The sequence below is a fragment of the Anabrus simplex genome, chromosome 4 (assembly GCF_040414725.1).
Source record: "Anabrus simplex isolate iqAnaSimp1 chromosome 4, ASM4041472v1, whole genome shotgun sequence".
Classification (NCBI taxonomy): Eukaryota; Metazoa; Arthropoda; class Insecta; order Orthoptera; family Tettigoniidae; genus Anabrus; species Anabrus simplex.
The window spans coordinates 65319990-65332013 of NC_090268.1; the positions used below are offsets into that span (position 1 = coordinate 65319990).

At 39.9% G+C, this 12024-nt stretch overlaps 1 protein-coding gene across 1 annotated transcript in view; it reads left to right on the forward strand.

Moving 5' to 3' along the window:
* LOC136872163 (whirlin) overlaps positions 1 to 12024 on the forward strand; it is a 1631916-nt gene that overhangs the window by 1005024 nt on the left and 614868 nt on the right. The window contains 1 exon segment of the mRNA XM_068227352.1: positions 4046 to 4226. Within this exon segment, the coding sequence (XP_068083453.1) occupies positions 4046 to 4226 (181 nt within the window).

A 12024-nucleotide genomic window follows, 5' to 3' on the forward strand; every position in this document is an offset into this window, starting at 1 on the left:
TTGGCGTGCTGGCCTTTGGTCACAGAGGTCCCGGGTTCGATTCCTAGCAGGGTCGGGAATTTTAACCATCACTGGTTAATTTCGCCGGCACGGGGGCTGGGTGTACATGCCATCTTCATGATCATTTCATCCTCCTCATGACGGGCAGGTCTCCTATGGGGGTCAAATCAGAAGACCTGCACCTGGCGAGTCGAACATGTCCTCGGACACACTCGACATAAAAGCCATACGCCAATGCATTTCATTTCACTGTTGGTCTTAATTTCTCCGGCTCACATAGGATTGAAATAAATGCATAAAATTAAAGTAATTAAATAATTGAATACTGGATTAAAACCACTATATTTATTTAATGAAGCCGAGCTTTCAGCCAAATTGCATTGGCTTCATCAGAGCATGTTAAGTTCTGCTCCGACAGTGAGCAAAGAAATTCAAGGAAACGTGGAAGTCATGACCGTACTATCCACGGCCTATCCCACAAATTGGACTCAAGGATCGTTGTGCTGTGATTCACCGCCCTCTGTCGATGGTTTCGTGAGTGCGATCCGCTGTTCCGCTGGTTTTATGCATGTATTTCTGCAGTACAGGTCTCCATGTATTTGAAGCCGTCTTCCCTGTTGATGTTATTTGGGCACAGCTCTATCTCTATGGCTTACCATTCGAGCACAGAAGTCTTTTACAGGCGCGATGACCTTCGCCTGGTCAGAGAGGATTTCATGGTCTGTACTGTACAAATGTTCTGCTATGGCAGACTGGCTTATGGCATTCTCCGCGGAAGACGATAGAGCGACATTCTTTACCGATCTAATGTTCTCTTTCACCCTGGTGCTGACAAGCCTTTTCGCTGTTCCATGGTGGTTTTATGCATGTATCTCTGCAGTAAATGTCTCCATAAGATTCATCATTGGCCGTTAATGACAGCACCACGGAGAAATAACTTGCAGCTGTCCTTATAACGTAATATTTCATAATAATAATAATAATAATAATAATAATAATAATAATAATAATAATAATAATGATAATAATAATAATAATAATAATAATAATAATAATGTTATTTGTTTTACGTCCCACTAACTACATTTACAGTCTTCGGGGACACCGAGGTGCCGGAATTTAGTCCCGCAGGAGTTTTTTTATGTGTCAGTAAATATGCCGACACGAAACTGACGTATTTGAGCACCTTCAAATACCATCGCACCGAGCCAGGATTGAATCTGCCAAGTTGGGTAAGAAGACCAGCGCCTCAACCGTCTGAGCCACTCAGCCCAGCGCGTAACATTTCACTATAAATTCAATTTCTCAACAACGTGGATCTTACGCGTAGCACAACTCTATAAGCTCATTCAGTATTATCTCTTTATTAGTGGTTTGCCAGCAACGAATACAGTATTTCAAGACATATACGTACACAAGAACATATTATTGTTGAACCGCCTGGGAGATGTAGTCGATTTACGTGAAAATGTACACTGCGGGTTGCATAAATCCTAATAAATAGGGGCAGCTGATTCACCAGGTATATCAGAATTATATCAGAAGAGTCTACCTCAAATCATACGGACTATTACACTGATCGCTAACGAGCTGTTATTATTATTATTATTATTATTATTATTATTATTATTATTATTATTATTATTATTATTATTATTATTATTATTATTATTATTATTAATATTATTATACCGCCTCTGTGCGTGGTGGTTAGTCTGATTAGCTGCCACCCCTGGAGGCCAGGGTTAGTTTCCTGGTGGCTCTGCCACGAAATTTGAAAAGTGGTACGAGGGCTGAAACGGGGTCCACACAGCCTCGGGAGGTCACCAAAGTAGAGAGGGTTTCTATTACCACCTCAGCAATCCTCGAAGTGGTTTTCCGTGGTTTCCCATTTCTCCTCCAAGCAAATGCCGGGATGGTACCTACCTTAAGGCCACGGCCGCCCCTTCCCTCTTCCTTGTATATCCCTTCTAATCTTCCCATCCCCCACAAGGCCCCTGTTTAGCATAGCAGTTGTGACCACCTGGATTAGGTACTGGTCCTCCATCCCAGTTTTATCCCCCGACCCAATGTCTCACGCTCCAGGACACTGCCCTTGAGGCAATAGAGGTGGGATCCCTCGCTGAGTCCGAGGAAGTCCCTGGAGGGCAAACGGATTAAGAAAGAAAGATTATTATTATTATTATTATTATTATTGTTATTATTATTATTATTATTATTATTATTATTATTATTATTATTGTTATTATTAAATTTAATTTTAACAGAGTACAAATTCAAAAGGCAAATAATAGTAAGGACATGTTCAAAAACTTGCGTTTCTCTATTTACGGCAGGATTGCCATGTCGAGTAAGAATATTCCGAGGTGGAATATGATTTGAATTTATTTAAAACAAGGCGCTCAATAAAAATATGATAGTTTCATGATTGAGAAATTCTAAATATCGTGAGGTTTTATAAAAATAATCATAATTGTTAGAGTAAAACAATCGTATGAAATGTAACTTTTGCGAGTAGCGGTTCCGGAGATTCAGCATTAAAATCTAAAGCTCAGAATGGCGATTTTGCAAATAAAATGTCCCGTACTACGACAAATAAGCTCCCACTGGCACACAATCATGTCGCTTGTATCGATTTGGTGGCAAAATGATAATTTCCACTAAATTTACCATACTTGATTTGATGAGGAAACTAAGTTTAACGAAAATTCGTCTCGCCTAACTGAAAGAATTCCCATGTTAGTGGGCGAGTGATTTGCGAAAGAATTCATGCTGGAGTTGTTATGAGTTGACAGAGATGGCTCATGCCTGTTCTATTATATCAAGTGTTGAATACTCTGTAGGAGGGATACTGACTGCAAGGTACCGGGCTGAGTGGCTCACACGGTTGAGGCAGTGGCCTTCTAACTCCAACTTGGCAGCTTCGATCCTGACTCAGTTCGGTGGTATTTGAAGTTGCTCAGCTACGTCAGCCTCGTGTCGGTATATTTACTAGCAAGTGAAGAACCTCTGCGGGACTAAATTCCAGCACCTCGACGTCTCCGAAAATCGTGAAAATAGTTAGTGGGACGTAAAGCAAATAACATTATTATTTAAGTGTGAGAATGACCTTCGAAATCTTCAACTTTTTCCAGCCTGGTAGTTTTTTTAGTGACAAGGCCAAATATTTGAGGAAAATTTCTCCATATTATCAAAAAATTCCATCAACAGACATTATTCGCATCATGTTAATGAATATGAACATTACGAACAGAAATAACGTGTAGCTATGTTGAAAATGCTGAATGAAAGACGGTCTGCAGAATATGATAATTCCGTCAGTGAACCAGCAATTCTAATACGTTCGTCTTCCATAATCTACTGTTACACTATTTCTTTAATTCTCATCAAATATTTATAGTTTAACATGTGATTGATTTCTGTACTTGAAGGGCATTATATTTGATTGGTATTGTAGCTGTATTCTCATCAAGGCGGTCGCTGTTAATATCAGGCAACACACGGGGATTTTAGAAATGATGAGTCACGTACCTGTAGTTCGGATTCCATATTATTTAGTATTTTATTATTATTTATTTTCCACAAATTGTAGGTATAATTCAGGGATGGTGAATGGAGAAAGGGGATAGCCCCACATACACGAGGTCACGATATTACAGCCATATAATATTAAGGATTACATGCTTCTCCTACAGTATTTTGAATTAAAGCTTGAGGTCAACATGTGCAGAATAGCGTCATGATTTAAAAATGACTATCAGAAGTAGTGTCAATTAATGAACACAAAAAGAATAACATTTTAAAATTAATAAAATCCTGTGATAATGATTTGTATGAGGAAAACTTGTACATTAATTGAGTTAACATTACACTGTATTAAGGTGTACGTTAAAATTGCCTTGACCATCCAGACAGAGCCACTGATTGTAACATCTGTTCCATGACCGTTCTCTTTCTATTTCAGGACAAATGAGCGGGCGCGGGAAAAGCACAGTGCAAATCAGTTGACGGACACTGCGCTAAGTGATGCCGTCTGTTCCAGGAGTCGCGGACTACGGCTGGCCCGTTCGCCCGCGCTGCAAATGGTGGACGAGAAGGCTCGAGTAGTGCTCAAAAAGAGCGAGTTCTCCACGCTGTGCTACTACCAGGAGGAATACGCTGCCAGACAGATGACCATCGAGGCCTTCGTTGCGGTGCTCCTCGAGCTGCTCAATACGCCTGAAAAGGTAGGCTACCCTGGCACACAAAATATTAAAAAATTGTCATCGTTCTTTCAATTCGGTAAATTGTGTTGAAATAATGTTTACTTCTTTATTGATGATGGTGGTGTTTGCTGTTTAAAGGGGCCTAACAGGTAGGTCATCGGCCCCTAATGGTACGAGGTGCGACGAAATGAAACGATAATCAAAACTTCAAAATTTATCCACTGACGAAAATATGAAATGAATGACGGTGAAAAAATACCGTGAATCCAAAACATCAGTAGATCCAACTCACAATGCCTTCTTTTTTTAGATGATGCATGTTATTAAACGGGGTCAAGAATCCAGGTCACCGCCCCTCATAATAGTACTAACCATTGGTTAAGCAAAACCATAGTATTCCTCTTCTAGTGGCACTAATCACAGGTAACGTAGACGCATGGTGTTCCGCGCATGGTGGTACTAAACACAGATAATACAGCGCCATTACGTGAGGAACACTATGGGTTGACGTTACTTGCGATTAGTACCACTATGTGAGGAACACCATGGATCTACGTTACCTAGGAGTAGCGCCCTTTTGTCAGGAACACCACGGGTCCAGGCGTTGCCTGTGGTTAGTACCATCGTGTGTATCCCAGCAAGGCGGGAAGGTAGTCACTCGGCTGCGTGGACTATTGGTGTCAGTGTCATCATCCCTTCGTCGCCCCATTTAGTCACCTCTTACGACAGGTAGGAGATACCGTGGGTGTATTGTACGTCTGTGTCCCCCACCCACACGGGGTTTTACATTCTTATGTTTAATCATTTTATTAGTCCAAACTAAGTCTCAAATCATGTGTGACAATGAAAGCTTCATTACTGCCTTGATGGTAATCATTCCATGACTTCCTTCCATCATTCCATTGCCGATATATACAAGTATATAGGAAAATCATGTGCTGTTGGGATTACCTCCAAGATCAACTCCTATATTTCGATTGAAAGAGCACATATGAATGAATAGTATTGAGCTGATCTTTTCAGAGAGGCATTAATTTCGTTTTCTCTGATTCCGTTGGTGACAATATGCAAAGTTTAGAAAGTTACCAGAGAAGAGGACTGTTACTGCACCAAAATTATGTTGCGATTGCCAGTATCTCGGAGCGTTCTGTCAACTGCTTCTATATATAATTTTGTAAGGCATTGTGCACTCATCTCATATAATCAGCACCTAGTCCAGTAAAACCTTTGCTGTATTACGGACATGGGCGTAGTCTGGGTGGGGAGGTTTCTGGGGGTTAGACCCCCCAGCGGTGAGAAGGGAACAGGGAACTGGAAATCAAGTAGGGATGACATAAAATTGTTAGTGTTGAACTGTAGAAGTATTGTAAGGAAAGGAATAGAATTAAGTAATTTAATAGATATATATTTACCAGTTATTGTAATAGGAGTTGAATCATGGCTGAGAAATGATATAATGGATGCAGAAATTTTCTCGCGGCACTGGAGTGTGTATCGTACAGATAGGAAGGGTGGGAGGGGGAGTGTTCATTCTGGTGAAAGAAGAATTTGTAAGCTACGAAAAAGTTAAAGATGAGACACATGAAATTCTAGGCGTAAGGCTCATTTCTAAAGATAATAGGTAACTTGATATATTTAGAGTGTACAGATCGGGAAAGGGTAGCACTGACGCGTATTCGGAATTATTTGATAGGATAGTCAGCTATGTGGGTAACGACATGGAAAGAAATGTGATTGTAGCGGGAGATCTGAATTTGCCAGATGTCAATTGGGAAGGAAATGCGAACGACAGGAAGCATGACCAACAAATGGCAAATAAGTTAATATGGGAAGGACAGCTGATTCAGAAAGTAATGGAACCAACCAGAGGGAAAAATATACTGGATGTCGTGCTGATAAAACCAGATGAGCTCTATAGGGAAACTGAAGTAATAGATGGTATTAGTGATCATGAAGCTGTTTTTGTGGTAGTTAAAAGTAAATGTGATAGAAAGGAGGGTCTTAAATGTAGGACTGTTAGGCAGTACCATATGGCTGATAAAGAGTTTCTAAAAAGTAATTATGATCGGTGGAAAACGGTAAATAAAAATGTAAACAGACTCTGGGATGGGTTTAAAGAAATTGTTGAGGAATGCGAAAACAGGTTTGTACCATTAAGGGTGGTAAGGAATGGTAAAGACCCACCTTATTATAATAGAGAAATAAAGAGACTAAGGAGGAGGTGCAGACTGGAAAGAAATAGGTTAGAAATGGCTGTGGAAGTAAGGAGAAATTGAAGGAACTTACTAGAAAATTGAATCTAGCAAAGAAGGCAGCTAAGGATAACATGATGGCAAGCATAATTGGCAGTCATACGAATTTTAGTGAAAAATGGAAGGGTATGTATAGGTATTTTAAGACAGAAATAGGTTCCAGGAAGGGCATTCCAGGAATAATTAATTATCAAGGGGAGTGTGTATGTGAGGATCTTCAAAAGGCAGAAGTATTCTGTCAGCAGTATGTAAAGATTGTTGGTTACAAGGATAATGTCGAGATAGAGGAGGAGACTAAGGCCAAAGAAGTTATAAAACTTACATATGATAACAATGACATTTACAATAAGATACAAAAGTTGAAAACTAGAAAGGCGGCTGGAATTGATCAGATTTCTGGGGATATACTAAAGACAATGGGTTGGGATATAGTACCATATCTGAAGTACTTATTTGATTATTGTTTGGTCGGAGGAGCTATACCAGATGAATGGAGAGTTGCTATAGTAGCCCCTGTGTATAAAGGAAAGCGTGATAGACCTAAAGCTGAAAATTACAGGCCAGTAAGTTTGACATGCATTGTATGTAAGCTTTGGGAAGGCATTCTTTCTGATTATATTAGACATGTTTGTGAAATAAATAACTGGTTCGATAGAAGGCAGTTCGGTTTTAGGAAAGGTTATTCCACTGAAGCTCAACTTATAGGATTCCAGCAAGATATAGCAGATATCTTGGATTCTGGAGGTCAAATGGACTGTATCACGATTGACCTGTCTAAAGCATTTGATAGGGTGGATCATGGGAGACTACTGGCAAAAATGAGTGCAATTGGACTAGACAAAAGAGTGATTGAATGGGTTGCTATATTTCTAGAAAATAGATCTCAGAGAATTAGAGTAGGTGAAGCTTTATCTGACCCTGTAAAAATTAAGAGGGGAATTCCTCAAGGCAGTATTATCGGACCTTTATGTTTTCTTATATACATAAATGATATGAGTAAAGGAGTGGAATCGGAGGTAAGGCTTATTGCGGATGATGTTATTCTCTATAGAGTTATAAATAAGTTACAAGATTGTGAGCAACTGCAGCGTGACCTCGAAAATGTTGTGAGATGGACATCAGGCAATAGTATGTTGATAAACGGGGTTAAAAGTCAGGTTGTGAGTTTCACAAATAGGAAAAGTCCTCTCAGTTTTAATTACTGCGTTGATGGGGTGAAAGTTCCTTTTGGGGATCATTGTAAGTATCTAGGTGTTAATATAAGGAAAGATCTTCATTGGGGTAATCACATAAATGGGATTGTAAATAAAGGGTACAGATCTCTGCACATGGTTATGAGGGTGTTTAGGGGTTGTAGTAAGGATGTAAAGGAGGGGGCATATAAGTCTCTGGTAAGACCCCAACTAGAGTATGGTTCCAGTGTATGGGACCCTCACCAGGATTACCTGATTCAAGAACTAGAAAAAATCCAAAGAAAAGCAGCTTGATTTGTTCTGGGTGATTTCCGACAAAAGAGTAGCGTTACAAAAATGTTGCAATGTTTGAGTTGGGAAGAACTGAGAGAAAGAAGAAGAGCTGCTCGACTAAGTGGTATGTTCCGAGCTGTCAGCGGAGAGATGGCGTGGGATGACATTAGTAGACGAATAAGTTTGAGTGGCGATTATAAAAGTAGGAAAGATCACAATATGAAGATAAAGTTGGAATTCAAGAGGACAAACTGGGGCAAATATTCATTTATAGGAAGGGGAGTTAGGGATTGGAATAACTTACCAAGGGTGATGTTCAATAAATTTCCAATTTCTCTGAAATCATTTAGGAAAAGTCTAGGAAAGCAACAGATAGGGAATCTGCCACCTGGGCGACTGCCCTAAATGCAGATCAGGATTGATTGATTGATTGATTGATTGATTGATTGATTGATTGATTGATTGATTGATTGATTGATTGATTGATTGATTGATTGATTGATTGATTGATTGATTGATTGATTGATTGATTGATTGATTGATTGATTGATTGATTGATTGATTGATTGATTGATTGATTGATTGATTGATTGATTGATTGATTGATTGATTGATTGATTGATTGATTGATTGATTGATTGATTGATTGATTGATTGATTGATTGATTGATTGATTGATTGATTGATTGATTGATTGATTGATTGATTGATTGATTGATTGATTGATTGATTGATTGATTGATTGATTGATTGATTGATTGATTGATTGATTGATTGATTGATTGATTGATTGATATTTTTTTACAAAAGGGAAATGAACAAAAACTGACAATGAACAATATTCTAAACCAGAATTCAGAGACATAATTGTAAAACCAACAGATCTGTTGAGTGCGTTGTCTAAGAAGCCTCGAAATTTGGCTTTGAGTTTGTAAACTGAACATACAATTCGCTGTAAAACTGTTGACCTTGATTATATTGTTCCTGTTCTATATTTTAATGTAAGATTTTCTAGTATACTGCAATCTGAATATCAACGTAACTCACTTGTATCAGTGTTGTTATAATGACAGGTCATATATGTGGTCACCACACACCCCCCTACATTATGTTCCATCAGCATTTTGTAACTGTAACTCCCCCCATCGGCTGATCCCGGCTACGCTACTGATTTCGACCTTTCGATATATTGCAGACTGGTGCGACAGTGTTGTCGACGACAATTGTCAATTTAAACATGGAATGGGCTATCATAACTCCTTGTACAATCGCGATCACAAGAATTCCGGGTGGAAAAGGAAACAGGTAATGATTGGGCGAAGATTTTGGCCAACCATGAGGATGAAGGAGAAATAACCAAGGCAACGTCACATGTGTTCGTCTTCCAGGAGGTGTGGCTTGCGACATTGTGGACTCAGAGGCCACTCCCAACCCCATTTATTCGGGAACTGATCAAGATGTTTCTACGGTTAAACATTCTGGCTATTCCAGCTTTTCCTGATCAAGGAAAACAATTAATTAACTGTAATTTAATTTCGATGAAGTGTGCACGATGTAATCGCACCCAGTATATGGCATTTAATTGTTTGATCAGCACTGACAATAACTTCATAGGTACGGTTTTCCAAACGCCTTTGCGTCTCTGATAATCATAATTATTTAATGCCAGGTTATTTTTACTTTGGCTTTTGAGGATAACAATTAGTAGAGTAGTAGTAGTAGTAGAAGAATTTAACAGGGTCTATATTGATGAAAATAAGGGTCATTCTTTCTTACAGTGGTTGAACGCAATGCAATTTGATAATGAAGTCACAGTCGAGACCGCTTAACATTTCAGCCAGACCTCGCACACAAGAATTAAAAAGAAACTGGAGAATTTGACCCTCAAGGAGTTGACATACATATTACGTCTGTTGCCTTGAAGGAGGCATTGTCGAGCCAGCAGGACGTGTGGGCAGGCGGGGAAGCAGGTACCTTCTCCTCCTCGTGTTATTCGTTTTCTCCACCTCCCCTCACTCTTCGAATGTGTGCATATGTTAACGCTTCTAATGGTTGTGACCAATAAGAGAGAGTGTGTAAGCAGGTACTGGGTGGTTCTGAGAGCTGTACTGATTTCTTGCCTGAAATGAATATTTCTGGCCAAGAGATACTAACGATTTCGTGTGTACAAGAGTTGAGGCGATTCCGGTGGATGTAAGCGCGACAGATATCTTGCCATCTCCTCTGAATTTAGCAAGTAACAAATTGGTTAGGAACGTCTTGCCCGAACAACCAGCGGTATGAATGTAAAAACATCTTGCTGCTGTTTGCTCCTCTCGGTAAATTGAGCACTGCTCATCGGTCAGTTTCGGCACATTATGGAGAACGGTGTTCGCCGTGTTACTTCTACTGTAGCCCATATTTCTGAGATAACTTAAATTCAAGCGTTCCACAATGTCAGGAGAAGGAATTCTGTAATTACTCAACTGTTGACCACCTATCGGTAAAGTAATGGCTTCCGATAATTGAAGGTTTCAGTATTTATGTTCTGCATTCCCACAGTGTCAGTATCTTCGAATGTCGCCGGCTATGCTTTCCTTGTAATTGTCCCACTGATGTAATGATTCAGTTGGAGAACAGCGTACTAAAATAACTGCGGAAAGCTGTCGTAGCTTTAATGGACTACGAGAAACGGATGGTATCTCACAACAGAGTCCCAGTGAGATTCATCTTCCAGGAGACCCAGAACTTTGCTGGCACTTTGGTAGGCGGGATGAAGGATGCCATTTATAGTCCTGAGGTCAGAGAAGGAGGGACTTTCGCAATACTCTAGAGCCCAACGCGGATACATAAAATATCATCCACATCCACTCCACATCTGCACCCGCATTATTATCCGAATTGTGTCCGACTCGTTGGCTGAATGGTCAGCGTACTGGTCTTCGGCCCAGAAGGTCCCGGGTTCGATTCCCGGTCGGGACGGGGATTTTAACCTTAATTGGTTAATTCCAGTGGCCCGGGGGCTGGGTGTTTGTGCTGTCCCCAACATCCCTGCAACTCACACACCACACATAACACTATCCTCCACCACAACAACACGCAGTTACCCACACATGGCAGATGCCGCCCACCCTCATCGGACGGTCTGCCTTACAAGGGCTGCACTCGGCTAGAAATAGCCACACGAAATTATTATTATATCCGAATTGTTATCCGCAGATACTGTAACTACGAATTTTTAACTGTATTTCACTGAACGTATTGATACGTTAACATAATACAATAGGTCTGATACTTGGCACCCGACTACCTACAGTCACACATTTATGAGAGTTTTCCTCTCGCGATAACTACCGACATATTGAGTAGTTCCCCTTCGAAACCTTGGTTCCTTCCACTAATTGTGAGCAGGAGCCAGTTAAGGTTAGGTCATATTTACGGCTTTATGGTCTCAAGTCTCTTTAAATATCACCATTCTCCCGTATAAGTGTCAAGGGTCGCCTAACCACATGCAAATTTAGGAGTGTACCTGAGTGAATATCAATAAAGTTAATTATTTACAAATTATCAGCAAAATTATCTGCTTTGCCATATATTTTACATACACGTTTATTCGCATCCGTGCAGGGCTCTACAATGCACAACAAGTGATGTAAATAGTAGCATTCTGCTTACATTTGGTGCACTGCATACTATCGTCCACTAACAGGTTTCTTCTTTATCCCTGGTAAGCCTTCTATGTATATTCCTCGCTTCCTTCTGTGAAATATGCCCAGCTGCCTGTTGACAGTGTAGAAAGACGGAACTTCTTCATATAATAGTCACCTGAGAAAATTATAAATTAGAAAAAGTATGAAAATTGCCATTAAAGTGGTGTTCTGTCGATTAGGAACAACATTCCTAAACAACATAACTAAACGTTATCCAGATGAACATCCAAATGAACCCGCCCCATACCTTTCATGAATGGGGAATACGAGAAACCACCACAGAGCTTCAGACGTGGTGATATACCTGCAGGCCTATTACTTTAGAACTTCATCATTGTCACTGAACTCATTTACATTTTTGAAGATATACTTGACTGATTTCACACTACTACAATACTCAACATTGATGTGG